General features: G+C 38.0%; 2 protein-coding genes across 2 annotated transcripts in view; both read left to right on the forward strand.

Annotated features, from left to right (window-relative positions):
- Positions 1-15,533, forward strand: part of dst (dystonin) — a 317,525-nt gene that overhangs the window by 147,955 nt on the left and 154,037 nt on the right.
- khdrbs2 (KH domain containing, RNA binding, signal transduction associated 2) overlaps positions 1-15,533 on the forward strand; it is an 88,393-nt gene that overhangs the window by 26,829 nt on the left and 46,031 nt on the right. The window contains exon 3 of the mRNA XM_055163077.1: positions 3,234-3,350. Coding sequence (XP_055019052.1) covers positions 3,234-3,350 — 117 coding nt within the window. The remainder of the gene's footprint in view (positions 1-3,233; positions 3,351-15,533) is intronic.

Here is a 15,533-nt window from a genome sequence, read left to right on the forward strand (position 1 = left end):
TCCTACATCTCCTAAATGTAATGTAATCTTGAAGGCCCGTATTACGCTATTTTCAAATCTATTAAAATGTTGTTTCCTGTTGAGTTTTTTTTGTTGTTGTTTCATTCACACTTGTTGAACACACAAACCCTGCAAAATTTAGGCTGAGTTCTTCTTTCAGACAGAAAACACTCTTTTCCACCTATAGTCTAATGAGATACATTTGGTCTTCCAATATTTTATGTTATTAGATTTTTTTCAGACCAAGGGTTTGTTTTCATACCTGACAGTTTCGACTGCTCACTAGCGGTCTTCCTCAAAGTGGTCAAGTGATGTTGCTGTGAAGTGTCTGGTCAGCTAATTTATACAGGTTTTGGTGCTGTCTTCCTACCGGTGGAGGCAGGATGACAGCTCCATCTGCAGTCCAGCTTCCTCAGGACAGTATCCCAGGTATGTGAGAGTAAAAAAGCCCCCTTGTCCCGGTATATATAGTCCCATGGGCACGTTTCCGTATTTCCATTGCCTCTTTAATCCAATGATGGTGTTTGTTTTCCTCTTTCCCAAACAAACACTGTTGGCACAACAACATCACGTGACTCTTTTCCACCTTTTGATGTCATGTGGTAATATAAGAAGTGCTCCACTGTGTTTTTAAACTCCGTACACCTTCACTAGAATCATTTCAATTATTTCAGACCTGGGATTGCCAGTCTCTTCAAAACGAAAGGTAAAAGGTAGCTTTTGACTTGAAAACTACTACTTCACAACATCACAAGTTGGAACAGAGCATTTTAATTTTTGGAGATGTAGACAGACTAATAATTCAGGATTACTCAAACATAACTCCAGGCATGTTTTTTGAAGAGTTAACAACATTATAACATGACTTAAACCTCACAAAAGTCAATTTAGCATAATGTAGGACCTTTAATGCTTTGGTTCTTTCTCTCTTCTTCCATGATCCATTTTTCGTCATCATAGTCGAACCAGTAGGGGGCGACGCACAGCATTTCACCACTCATTTCACACCAGCCACAGCCTTTCCCATGTCCAAATGTCTCCTGCCTGCTGTCTTCCTCCTGACGTTCATTAGACTAATTTAACCTGGCCACTCTCCCTCTCTCTCACAGCGAGTCTGATGTAGCCCTATACTGCTGTTACCATCTGCTCCCCAGCTCCCTGCCAGCTATAGGACCCTCCTGTCAGAACAACCAATCCACAAGGTGCCTTCATCACTCACATACAAGGACAGTGGGGATGCCTCGCTAAACTGAATCACTTCGGCTCTCCCTTGGCACCCCCTAACCTGAGGAGTGTAGCGTTCACTTGTGATGGTAATGATGGGACAGGAATACGCTGACAGGGCGCTTTGGCGTGTAGCAGTTTTGTGTTGCCGTAGTTACACAGCTGGCAGAGGAATTATGCGTGCGGGGGGAGCAGCAGCAGTGTGGGAGAGGTTAATATCATTTTGGCTAAACTAAGTTGTGGTGACGGACAGACCACCTGTTCAGCTCTGGAGGTGGTCTCTCATCGTCTAGTGGTCCAGACATCTGAAGGTCGAGTGCTGTTAAGATTCCAGACTGTAAAGTAGTACATGATAATAAAAATGGTTCTAGCATTTTTTATTTAATTTTTTGCTATTGAAGTTTAATATTATTGATACATTTGGAAGAGACTAAACTGAGCCTTTCTCAACCTTTAAAAGATGCTTTGTAACTAGATATGTAATGATTAACAAAAAAATAAAATACTGACCTGGCATGTATGTTTTTCAGTTAAATGCTGTGCAAACTTCAGCCAAGGATGTGAATGTTATCTCTCTCATTCAGAGTGTGGTGAAATCAATTGCAGTGAATAGGAAAAGTGAGACTGCCTTTGTACTGTTTTCAGAATAGGGCTGCACAAAGTATTGCGAAAATTGCTAACCTAATATTTATATTGGAAGAAAAGATAGAACACAGGAAACAGTAAGGGTCTCCATTTGACAGAGACAGAGTTTTCTTCTTTTTTTAGATTATTTGAAAATTTTAATGATTTGTTCTTTTGTGTGTGTGTGTGTGTGTGTGTGTGTAGGCACAGGAAATAAACTACTAAATAACTTAATTGGCATTTTATTTCAAACATACTTCATACTTTCTGTATATTGAAATGTTTCATTTTAACATTTTTAACTAAATATTAAATATCATGTCACACTTTTAAAGGGCCCATTACACTATTTTCTGATGTTATAATGTTGTTTCTTTATTAAATACATACCTGGAGTTGTGTTTTGTTTCATTCACACATTTAACATATCAACCTGCAAATTTAGTTCTTCTCTCAAACAGTAAACACTGTCATGCAGTATTACAGGAGCTTTTTAAACTCCATACACCTTACACACATACATGAATAATTTCAGACTTGGAATGGCTAGTCTCGTCTGAACTAGAGATAAAACATAGTTGTTAATACAAAAACTACAATTACATGGCATCACAAGGTGGAACAGAGCATTTTGAGCTTTCGAGATGAGGACAGACTAATAATAAAGGAATACTTAAACATGTGTGAATGATGAGATAACTACATTATAACATGGCTTAAAGCTCACAAGAGTCAATAGCATAATATAGGACCTTTAGAAAACATTGTGCAGTCCTAGGTCTGGATGTGACACAATCTAATATAATCTTCAAACACACACACACACGAGTAAGTAGTTCTTCCAGATGAATGTCCGCTAATCTCAGTCAGACTTTGGGCTGGTGCACAGCGAGAAAGAAGTGAAGGTCCGTGCCCCAGGGCCTGACTCTGATAGTTTGTCATGTGAAAATACTACTTAATTTCCCACTGGGTAGAAACTCATTATTTCTGACTTTATCTCAGCATTGACCTCTGTGTGCTCCCTCAGACATTATTGTTTTTTCCTTTTTGTAGCGGCCGTGACAGGGACCACCCTAAACAGTGAGATACATGAGGAGGAGGTGCTGGGTAAAGAATGGTTGTATATTTAATGCGGCATGGGCCTCAGCTGAGAGTCCTATTCACCTTTAATGTGAAACGCAGCTAGAACAATTATATTGATTTATCGCTGTCTCCTTTTCTCCACATGATGTATGAAGGCAATATGAGATGATATTGATAACGCATGACTAATAACCAGCACGTGTCAGAAAGGATTGCGTTTCCACATTTGTGTTGTAAATCAAGTTTTTCACATTTCTGAGGCATCACTAAGTTTTCTTATTCCTTTTTCCTGTCTGTTACAGTTTAATTTCGTGGGGAAGCTGTTGGGACCACGGGGAAATTCCATGAAGAGATTACAGGAGGAGACGGGAGTGAAGATGTCCATCCTCGGCAAAGGGTCCATGCGGGATAAAGAAAAGGTACCGCGCTCAAATGTATCTCACTCGGAGGCAGTGATTAAATCAAAATATTTACAGAACCTGCTGCTTGAAATTCAACCAGTGTGTGTAGAATTACCAGGAGAGTGGAACCCTAACTGAGATAAATAAGGCCAAAGTTGTAGCTTCCTCTTGACATCAAGAGCAGTGGCTGTGAGGAATGGAAAACACTGGCAACTACCTTGTGCGTACTGAGTGTGGATTTTTATTTTATTTTATTTTTTTTTCCTTTATCTTATTTGGGTAGTACTGTGTTACATTTACTTGGGTTACTTTTTAACAACATTGTACTTGTGTGAGTAGTTTTCAAACACTGTACTTTCAAACACTGTACTGTTCTACTTGAGTCATATATTTACAGCTACCAATGCATATTTACAGCTACTCTGAGCTACATTTATTTAAAGCTACCGTCGTCATGTTTATTTGATTTTTTTTCACTAGTAAATGTGAAACCTGTTCCCCCTCTCCCCTCCCCTCCCCTGGCCTTTGTTCAGGCTCACCTGAGCTCTCTGGTCTTATCACTATCACACTGCAACAATGTGGATAGCATATAGTGGAGTTATGTGAGAATGCTACATGGGTGGGTCAACCAGTCTAATTAGAGATGGTAGCTTTAAAGCTTTAAATGCACATTTGGGCTTCTTAGATTTTTTTATTTGTATAGTTAATTTTTTTGAAAAGACAATTCCAAACAATTACTTTTAGATTAATACTTTCTTGGAGCATTAATTGGTACTTCTTAATTAATATTATTTTGAAGTAACAGTGCCAATGGTACATAATAATGGTTTAAATTTGGCAGATCATAGTTAAGATCCAGAAGTTTTTGAAGGGTCCTGAACATCTGTGGGGAACACAGTAAAAAGAGTTTTGTGTTTTGTGGTGTAAACCATATATTCCCCTAGTGCAGGCCTGGAGTAATGGCTTGGCTTAGGTCCTGTTAACTGATTCTTCCATTGTATTTTTCTGAAGGCTTTGAATCTTTTGTTAAACCAGAACTCAAAGCTGTAACAATCCACGTCTGGAGTGTACAATTGGCCATCATGATGACCTTAACTTTAGCAAAGAAAATTTATGCACTACTTTCTCTGTGCGTAGACTTTTTAAGCCTGCACAGACACACATGAATAGAAAACACTTGAAGTGTGCATTTTAATAGTGTATTCTGTAAAAGTCAATTATGAACACAGCATAATGAATCTCTTTGCCCGAGTCATTTATCGCGGTGACTTGTGTCTCCCCTGAGCCGCACTTATCTGGAGCTTGTACACAGTGGCCAGGAGCAGTGTCTGGGATAAACACTGAATCCACTATTGAGTTATGTGGCTATTATTACTGTATTCCCTTATTCAGACATCACTACATGACAAAGGGCCTATAGGCTTACCTTGCCTTTGGTGGAACACTTGCTGCATTTGAATACATCCAGGGCCAAGGTACAAGAAATATTTATGAGCTCAAGGGGCAAATCATGATTAGTGATAAGCAAGCAATAACATCTCCACAGACACAGGTAAGTAGCATACCCTTCACCAGAAAAGTTGCGCAGTGCACCCTTACAGGAAATCTAAGATTTTAATAAATAAACATTGCAGACATGGATTCTCAGTGTATTTTTCACAGTACTCATACTGATGCAAAAATCCTATGCATTTTAGAGCAAGTCTGCAGAGGTCTACCCTGCAGTATTGTCATTGTCTTTACATAATAAGCTTAGATCTTTTTTGGTCATTTCAATTCAAAAATTCAACTGATTAACAACAAAAAGTGTAGCTCAAGTTGCTGTGATGTCTTAATGCTATTAGTGATTGGGTGGTCCTTTCCAGACATTATTGAAAAGAACTGATTTGTCCTGCATGAACTTTTCTTCTCACTGTGTAAACAAATATTTGCACAAGTAAGCCTTTCCTAAAACCACAGAATAAAATAACAAGCTAAAATGGTGGCTAATTGAAATGTGATTAAAAAGCAGAGGGGTCTGTTAGGTCGTGTTGTGGTTGGTTTCCCTGTTCCAAGGACTGTATAGTGGTGATACTGAGGGCACTGCAGTTCACTTCATAATGTGAGCTGTGCTTTGGCTGATGCTGGAGTTCATTTAAAATACTGGCCCTTATCCACTACAGTCATTTCTGTTTGCTCATGTGCAGACTTAATTTATGTTGAAAGTGTGGAGCTGAATAAGAAACAGAAAAATGAGCACTGTGTACTGATAGAGGCATGAGCTGTACAATGCAGTAACACTGGTGCAGTTACTTTAGATTCTTACATGCAGACCTCTATTTATTTCATACCTTGACAGTTTCTGCTGCACTTTGCCTTCCTCAGAAATGTCATATAATGTTGCTGTGATGTGTCTGGTCAGCTGGTTTAAACAGATTTTACATAAGAATCTAAAGGATAATCAGTACAAAAGACCTAATGAACCTAATTGGACTATTGGTGCAATTAACTGTAAAAAGAAAATCAAAATCTATTAGTAATACAGGAACAGAATTATAATGAGCTTGTAGAAGAAAATTAACAGTCCTGCCAACTGTACTTTCTCAAATGCTCTATTCAACAATAAATGAATTTCAATGTATTGATCAATGAATTATTTTGTGTTTCACAATATAGAATATAAAACAATCTGTTTTTTTTTTCTCAATTGTTCATGATATATTTGTTCATTTATTCTGTGAAATGTTGCTTTTCAGAATTAGTTTCCTTATTATTCTGTCATTATGTTTATAGACAAGCAAAAGGTACCAATTGGATTGGGTTGGATTTTTATTAGGGCAGAAACCAGTTAATCTGTCAACAGCAACTAACCGATGATTGAGATAGGTCTAATTGTCAAGTAATTTAGCAATGGTAGCTCAGATGGTTGGAGTGTTTGTTCACATATCTGAAGGTTGGCGGTTTGAATCCCGCTCTCAATATAAACATCATTGGTACAGGGGTTACATTCCAGCTTCCAGACTGCTTTTGTTGTGTCCTTGGTCAAGAAACTTATCCCTTCTTGCCCCCAGTGTCTGTATACACTGGTGTATGAATTTATGTGTGAATGGGTGAGTGGTTCCTTGATGTAAAATATTTTGAGTGCCTTTTGAGTGCATTTCATTGAATAATTACATTATGTGGACTATACACAGACTTCAAAACATGTCATAAGCTGGTACAAGAGGTTTTATGAAGTGTGTACATTTTTTTTTTATCAATTTACTCCATGAGGATGGCCTCAAGTGTCATCACTTTAGCCTTAGCCAAATTGAGTAAAGTATACTATATTAATTGATAAGCAAAATAATCATTGCAGCACTTTTTTGAAGATTCTTTATAAGATTATTAAATTATTAAAAATTGAGGATCATGGCTCTGTAGCGGACTGGCGAGTACGCCAGCTTCACAGCAAATCTTTGAACTTAATTCCCACTCAAGGCCAGTGTATGACTTTGCTGACATTCTGTCTTTGCACAGTTTTCCACTGGGTGTCTCTCCACCATGGGGCCTCTCTGGCCACATAAAACACTCAGCCAAATACCAGTAAAATCTGTGCCTAGATACCCTACTTTTTAAGTTATGTCAGTTAGTTTCTTTAAAATGCTGTTTACTGTCATATTTACAAGCAAAAGGTAGCATTTTGGTTGATTATTTGAATTTTCTTTAAGATTAAAATAAAAGTAAATGAACAATTATTACAGCAGAGCAATAGCAGTTGCTCTGCTGTCCCAAACAAATCTTTGCGCTTAATTCAAAGTGAAGGCCATTGTAGATTTTGCTAGGTTTTCCACTGGGTGGCTCTCCTCAGTGGGACTTTTCTGGCTACATAAAAAGGTCAGACAAATACTAGTAAAATAACTGAGAATGTGCCTAGATTCCCTTGCCACTGTTGCTAACGGTGTTTATCTCACCCCGAGTTTCATTTGGAGCAGTGAGCGCTGCTCTGTGCCCCTGTGAAAAGGCTGCCTGTGTAACAATCAGATTAGGCCTGGCTTTTGTGTGTGAGCTATTGATTTTGTGTACAGTTTGAGTTTGGTCTGGAGGACTCTGAGATGAGAGTGGCACCTAAAGGTCACTGCTGAAAAGCTGGGTTGCCATCGGAGACAGCGCGCCACCGGCTGAAGTGTTACAGACAGAGCCCCAGCCCCATTAGAAGCCAAACACATTTCACAGCTCGCCCGTTCATCCACTTCACCATGGCAACATCTCCAACACCTACTCATGTCCAACTTGTCTATGGACAGTATTACTCACAATGGACAGGTACAGCTGCATGTTACAATACAAAACACAAATGTACAACAATAAAGTATAGTTTTCAAGTACAGATCAACCAACATGGGTTTTTTCATATTTTTCAATTCAGAGATGGCCAATAACGTACCTATTAGTAGATCCATGTGAATTTACAAACTCATCTACAACTGCTTTACTTCAAACTGGAGAGCAGACAACAGTGTGTAGTCATATTTTGTGCAGTACTCTTTTTGTACTAACATGTTCAAATAAAACTTTATTCTTATGCCAGCTGCTTGGCCCAAACAAAATATTATTTTCTGACGAATAGCCAATAACCAAAACACTAAAAAGTATAAGGACAAATACAAAATCCCCTGACGGTTGGAGTCTTTCTACACAAACGAGCGATACTGGAAGTTTGTGAAAGATTTATAAGTGTGTTCAGAGCCAAAGTAGAAATAATATTAAAAAAAAAAACACTTAATATCTAATAGCCAATTTCAGGCAAGAATATTTGAGGACTATATGTGTTTTACCTTTTGAGTTTTATACTTGTATTTAGACATTTTGACTGGTCCTGCTGTAGTCTGTTAATCATACAAGCCGACAAAAGTGGGAGTGGGTCATTAGCCGACATTATGAGTCTGACCTCAGCCGTTTGACATGTGCAGAATCTATCGCCAGAAAGAGACGTTCAAAACCATTTTAATTAAGTGTGACTGGTCTCGAAAGGCGAAAAGTGACCCTGCAACTCAAGGACACTCACACTCACAGCAGATGGCTTTTGCACTTGGCCGTCGTCTGGCCCAATCATCATTTTTATTTTAGGACCATTAAATCAGACCAAATTTGTTTTAGAATATGATTTTGAAAAACACCGCTTATGATAATATTTTTGCTCTTTTTGAATGAAGGAGCCTATATTGTGAGAAAGAACAGGATATTTTTAAGATTGTTAGCAATTTTGATGCAATTCACTTTTATTTACCGGTACATTGTCTTATGTGTATGTGGCCAGTTGAATGAAATTTAATAAAGTTAAAGGGACATTTCTGAATTTTGGACATAGGGCCTCATTTCCTAGTGAGCCAGAGTGTTGGAGATGTGTGGAGTGCTTGTCAATGGCCATAGTTAGCCTGCCACTAAAAACAGTCTTACCCACTCCACAAAGCACCTGAAGCAAAACAATTATAAGACCAGACTGTTGATGTGAATGTCTGTGTTTATAAAATAATATTTGAAATAAAACTAACCTTGTATCGCATGAATCGTCGCATGTTGAGGGACTATTTTCTCATATATCAGTCCGCTGCTGCCAAGCTTTCTATCAGGAAGTACAACTCAGTGCTGCTGCTCAGATATAATTCCTTCAAATGCAAGGTTGGTTTTACTTTTTAAAATTATTCTATCGACAGAGACATTTACTTTGCCAGTCTGGCATAATAATTTAATAATAAAGATTTGCCTTGGGTGCTTTGTGGAGTGGGTGAAACAGTTTTTAGTGGCACGCTAGCTATGGCCGTTAACATGCGCTAGCCTAGCACCAGCGACCTCTGCAAATACAAGGACTGGACTGGAATATTTATTTAGTGTGTGTTAAAGTGTCTCCACACGTCTCCAACACTCTGGCTCACTAGGAAATGATGTCCACAATTCTGAACTGTCCCTTTAATGTGAAATCAGATAAAAACACATTATGTTCAGGTTTACTATTTTGCCGTATAGATTGACTTGTCTAAACTTTGACTAAACTTTGCTTCTAAATTTCTACTTAAAGGTGCATTGTGTAACTTTTCTGGTAGAGGGCCCGACAAATGCTTTTCTCTATGGAGATGTTATTGCTTTGTCTGGAATGTTTCACAGTATGGTATTAAACCTTTCTGTCTTCATTGAGACCAAACCAAACCAAATTACAAATCAGATCTGTGGAGGTGTTTTAGGTATTTTTGAGCAATAAAACCACGTGCAATTGAATAAATGTAAGGTAGAGCTGTTTAAAGTCATACTGTGGAACATTCCAGGCAGACCAATGATATCTCCATAGAAACAAGTAGGTGACGGACCCCGAAACAAAAAGTTACATAGTGCACCGTTAACCGAATAATCTTAAAAAAAAAAAAAAATGGTTCAGATTTATTTATTAAATATAGCACTTTTTTGGACACTCAAAGACGCTTAAGTAATTAAATAATCTTAACATTTAAAGTTTTATATTACAGTATTATATAACCAAACATTGCACTTTAGTTTTTATGTGCACCTGTAGCTTCAAATTGTGAACTTCTAAAAGTCAAATTTTAAAGTGACACAAATCTGTACCCCAGATAACTTAAGCATAACTTTACTTTCAGATATTTTCTGCTTCCTTGGTATTTGCTTTTATTTTGCCGCCACACCAGGCTTGTTTTGATGGGACCATATGCTCCTGTATCCCCCAGGTCCCAGGTGCGCTGTGCAGTGTTTGCTAACTTTCAGACTGTTTGTGTGGCTGGAGGTGTTTATTTGACCATCAAGTCCAAAGTTTGAACTGTCTGCTGCAAAACTTTATCAAGATGTGAGCCCCGTGCCCTCCAGATTTGACATTTATTCATTATTGCTTTGATTACTGACATTTATTTTAATTAATTATCAAGGAAAATATAAGCCAAACATGCTATTTCAAAAACTTGCCTTTTTCTGCTCTGGGCTACTCTGGATGTTTATTATTCATGAGATCAGCTGCTGGTTTAATTTATCCATTCATCCAAGGGAGGATACACAAATTAAATCATACATTTAATTGGATAGTAATTTAAAGAAATAAATTAACAAAATATACAATTAAAGATAGAAAATGAAAAGCACTACGAAATGTGGTGCACCAGAGAGTATTATTATATAATTTTGTGTCATAAAATAAGGCTGGGAACGTTTTTATTATCTGTCTTGGTACTGGTACTTGAACGTTACGTGGCTTGCTTATACAGTAGTACTAGTGTTTACTACGAAAATACTTTGATACTGGTAGTGCCTTTTATTTCCTTGATTTCTCTGCTAGATAAATCACAGAAGAATCAAAATCACAATATCAATGGACGTAATTAGTAAATCGTAAAGGCTGCAATTAGCCATAACAAGTACCATAAATTCCTCCATAAACAACAAAATAGCTATTCTGCATAAGAACAGATAACTCTGTAGTTCATATTTGTGGAAACATGTTCTGAAATGTGACTCTTGTATTATTTTTGTCAGATCAGTCTTTTCAGTCTTTTCTAAGTTTTCTCATCACAAACATACCTGGAGTTGTGTTTTGGTTCATTCACACATGTTTAACACATAAACCCTGCATATTTAGGATGAGCTCTTCTCTAAAAATTACAACACAACAACTAAACTTGATACACCTTCATTAGATATGTCATTCTCCAGTAAAGTTAAATGGTAGCTGCTAACTTGAAACTACCTCTACTTGACATCTCAAGGTAGAACAGAGCATTTGGAGCTTTAGAGATGTAGACTGAGTAATAATAAAGCATTATTCAAACATCTGAGAATGCAACAAAACATAACTCCAGGTATGTTTTTGAGAAGGTAACAGCACTGTAACATGGCTTGAACATCAATAATATAGAAATATGCACAATCTATAAATAATAAAAGAAAAGAAAGACAGACACCGTACATTCAAACCAGTGCATCAGGGACACAGTAACAAATTCACTTTCCATTTAAAATCCTTATGGCAGGAGGAATAAAAGTTTGGCGTAACGGTTAGTCTTTTGCTGTGGGGTGACACAGCGCCTCCCAGAGGACGTTTTCATGAACTGTGAGTGCAGAACATTGTTAGGCTGGCTTAGTATGGCCTTGGACTTTTGGAGCACCCGATGTCTCCACACAGAGGCCAAATCCTCCATCCAGTGCAGACTACAAAAAGAAATAACAGTTCTAAGCACTTTTAAGTCTTAGTTCTTTGGATTAAGTCTTGTCAAGGCATTTTAAGAGGAAAATATATAAACAGTTTTGTTGCGTCCACAAAAAATATTGCAATCAATATCGTACCGTGAGGTTCACACCATGATGATGATATCTTATTGTGAGACTTGGATATCGTTACACCCCCTAAGATGAAGACAGACATTCTGTGTTGGCAACGATTCCCGAGATCGAGGATTTAAAACCGGAACAAAGAGAATGTTTGGTGAATTTTATCAAGAGGAAAGACGTTATTGCCCTTCTTCCTACGGGATTTGGCGCATTATGTACGTCACAACCAAATAGCAGTGATTGGTTACGTAAAAAAAGTACCCGTCTACAGTCGAGCGAACGAATCCTAATGCTGTGAGGTCAGACGGTTTCCACGACTGAATCAAACTAGTTGAAGACCTCTGCTCTAGAAAGTCCATTTTGCATCTGACTTATAGGCGAGTTTCATTGTTGACAAAAGCGCGCGTTGCATGCTGGGAATTATTTTGGTCGGCGGCAAGAAACACTAATTCAACATGACGGACGGAGTGAGAAAACACGTAAAGGGTATTGATCCCGGTTATTTATCCACTCTAACGGCAGAGGACCCAAGACCATTTGACCAGAAATTGGTCATAAGCATCGATGGAGCCAAATCACCCTTTTCAACCCCGACAAAAGGTGGACCAAACCAAATTTCTGGTCAGAATCGCCAACTACCTGGACAAATATTCACTTTGGCGATATCCACAATGACTTGGTGGAAACTCCTGGGCCATTCACAGCAGAAAAGATGAAAACCTCCAAGAGTCTCGATGTGTTGTTGAACTTGTTGGAGTCCACGGTTTGTTAGGATCTTCTACGTTTGCTCTGCGAATGTTTGAAAGCCGTTTAATTCACCGTTAGCGGTTCTTTTCACTCAGAATACGAAAAAGACATTTTCCTTCTTCCGTGCTTCTATTTGTGCATCCGATAATGCAGCAGGAATTTACCATTATCGGGGATAAATACGCGAGGTTACGCACTGTGTTTGACCGCTACTGTGTTTCTTGCCTCCGACCAAAATATTTCCCAGCATGCAACGCGGGCTTTTAATAACAATGACGTCAGCTGAAACTCGCCTATTACGCAAAATAGACTTTAAAAAAACCCACATAAACATATTGTTTAGAGCATTTTTAGTTCGTCGACAGTTAAATATTGCCCCCTCTTCTCTTCCTCTTCACACGGGACCCTTCTACGGTGTAATTAGCGTTGAGGGCTCTGCTGTGGAGAAGCAGATGGTGGCGGATAATGAACAATGCACTTGTCAGGAAGTAGCGCCTAAAAAGGAACAGAATCAATGCTCAGCTCCGAGTCACAAAAGGAGTCCCCAGAAAAACCTTTTAGCAATACACTTCCTTATTCTGCACTTTGAACATTACCCCTCGGACTTTTGTTAATTAAAAAATGATTAATAATATAGGTATAAGCAAAAAGCTCGGTTGTAGCGTAAAACTACAGTGTAATTATAAGACCTCCCAGGGCAATACGTTTTTTTGGAGTTTTTCCAGTATTCTGAAAATAATGATGTTTTGCTTTTGAATGTAAAAATCAGAAAACAATCAAAACGATTTTTAAGAGCGTTTGGAAAGAGACAAGTCTTCATTCCTCAGAGAGAACGCTTTGATAAACACCACAGAAAATTACCTTTTTTTTTCTTTTGGCCATGTTTGTTGCTATAGAGTGTATAGAGAAGTGGACTAATGGAGTGTGACATCACCTACAGCGTTCGGCTCCAGTCAAATGAAGCTCATAAGGCTAGCGGTTATAGGAGTGAATTTGGAGCCAGTTCAATATTAGGAACAGAAATTAATTTACGGACAAACAGTGAAATAAAAACACCAAGATCATGTAGAGTGGGTTAATATGAACATTTTAAGACCAAAATGAGAAGCCAGAGTTGATGGAAGCGATGGAGCCGCAAGCACATCCATGCTCATGTCCTATTTGCAAGGTTCCCACGGTCATGGAAATCCAGGAAAAGTCATGGAAATTGAAAATGTCACTTTCCAGATCTGGAAAAGTCATGGAATTTTGTAAATTCAGTGAACGTTTTGGAAAAGTCATGAAATTTGAGTACATCTTTCACGCAACTACTACAGCATTCTAAGCGTTTTATGGTACTATTAAGTTATCATTAGGTAATTATGATTTTTTTCCAAACGTTTGCGCCTTTTGTTTAAAAGAGACGACAATAAATGCACTGACAGTATTTTGAATGTTAAAAAATATATAATCCCAAACCATAAGGTGAGTGGAAAGGGTTAACATTTCATATTTAGTCGTAAAAGTCTGATCATTTCTACACATGTAGGTGCTGTAAAGTCATGGAAAATTCACTTTAAGTCATGAAAAGTTTTGAAATTTTGTCAGTGAAAAAGAGTGGGAACCCTGTATTTGGAACATGGTGGCTGGCGGGTTAACTATGTTCATTTATATACAAGTCAATGGCTTTTACCCACAACGATTCAATATATAAATAGAAACGCCTCATGTCATGTAATGTTTTATTTAGATGTATAATGTATTAATTATAATCACACACACATTCTTCTCTTGAGACCAAATTATAGTTTAGGGAACAGTGTTTATGAGGCTGAGGGAACATTGGACAAACTCTGTACTGCATAATACTTACTTCATTAACTTAGTCATTAACGTAAGCACAATTAGTATGCGTAAGATCATCTCAGACGACCACGCAAGGATTTCGCGATTGATGCTTTGCAGTGACATCGTGCTGGGGGTGTCCAGCCGTGTGTGTCTATGGAGGAACGTTCAGCAGTTGTCATGGAGAAACAATGCAGACATAAGCAAACACGGCCAAAAAAAGTCCTAAAACTCAAGAAACAATTTTTTTTGGGGGCCCTGTTTAGGTGTTTGATGTTCAAACAAAACAAAGGTGAGTGAAAACTGATTGGCAAACCTAAAAAACATGCACCAGGGACTAACTCTCGATGCATCTCTCCTGTTAAGATTAATGTACACTGTGCACCGTCCCTGTCTCATAAATAAAAACTAAATAAAAAAAACATATAAATAATGTGAGCGAGCTTGTGACTAGTGTTACTGGAGAGGGAGATAAGTACAAAATCATCTCAGCTAAGTCAGTTCTTTATCATCTGATTGTGTTAAAACTGTAGTCTAACTCAGAGCTGTGGGACCTGACGTAAAACAGAGCGGAGCGGGACACATTTTGAAAACTCACTGGGGTGGGAGGTCGTTTAATGAGTGTAATGACGCTTGAATGAACGTGCCAGCGTAGACTAGATGGATTATTTGTTTATCAGCACAGCGGATGAACATGACGCCGCAACACAAGCGCCGCCGTCAGAACCAAAACAGTTCATCTCCGTGTGACAAAACAAGTCATGATGCCAGATCAACATGTGTGAGCGGGACACTAGTGTTAAAACATTTTTTACAACCTCTATACCCTGTATCGTATTTTGATGAACTTTTGCTAGTAATGAAAGGAATTGACCCTCAGTTGGCCATATTTTTGAAAAAAGTCTCCCTGGACTCAAAATGAGATTTTGGTAAACCAACAACCAGAATAAAACTGTTAGAAGGTTAATATCTGTTCAATCATAAAATAACCAAAGACAATTTTCTCTTTAATAACACAGGAATAAAACACATAATCAGGGTAAAGATAATACAAAATAGGCCACTAAAAGTCAAAAAATTATGATTGTCAGTGTTGGTTGAGCAACGATGAATCAAATGGCTTATAAAGTGAAAACAAGAATAGAAACTGAAACTCCAGTATATTATGATGCAGTACAACTTATTATTGATCCATTTTCAGTCAAATTGACTTGTAATGGCCCTTGTGAGAACTTGGCACGGTTTCACATTTCATATCATTGGCTGTAATGTGTATTTAATATTTTTTTGTTTCAGGGGGAGTGTTGAAAATGGAGTTTGGTTTCTTCAAATTATTCCAATCCT

The sequence above is a fragment of the Boleophthalmus pectinirostris genome, unplaced genomic scaffold (genome assembly GCF_026225935.1).
Source record: "Boleophthalmus pectinirostris isolate CB_2022bp ecotype Guang Dong unplaced genomic scaffold, ASM2622593v1 HiC_scaffold_5, whole genome shotgun sequence".
Taxonomy (NCBI): Eukaryota; Metazoa; Chordata; class Actinopteri; order Gobiiformes; family Gobiidae; genus Boleophthalmus; species Boleophthalmus pectinirostris.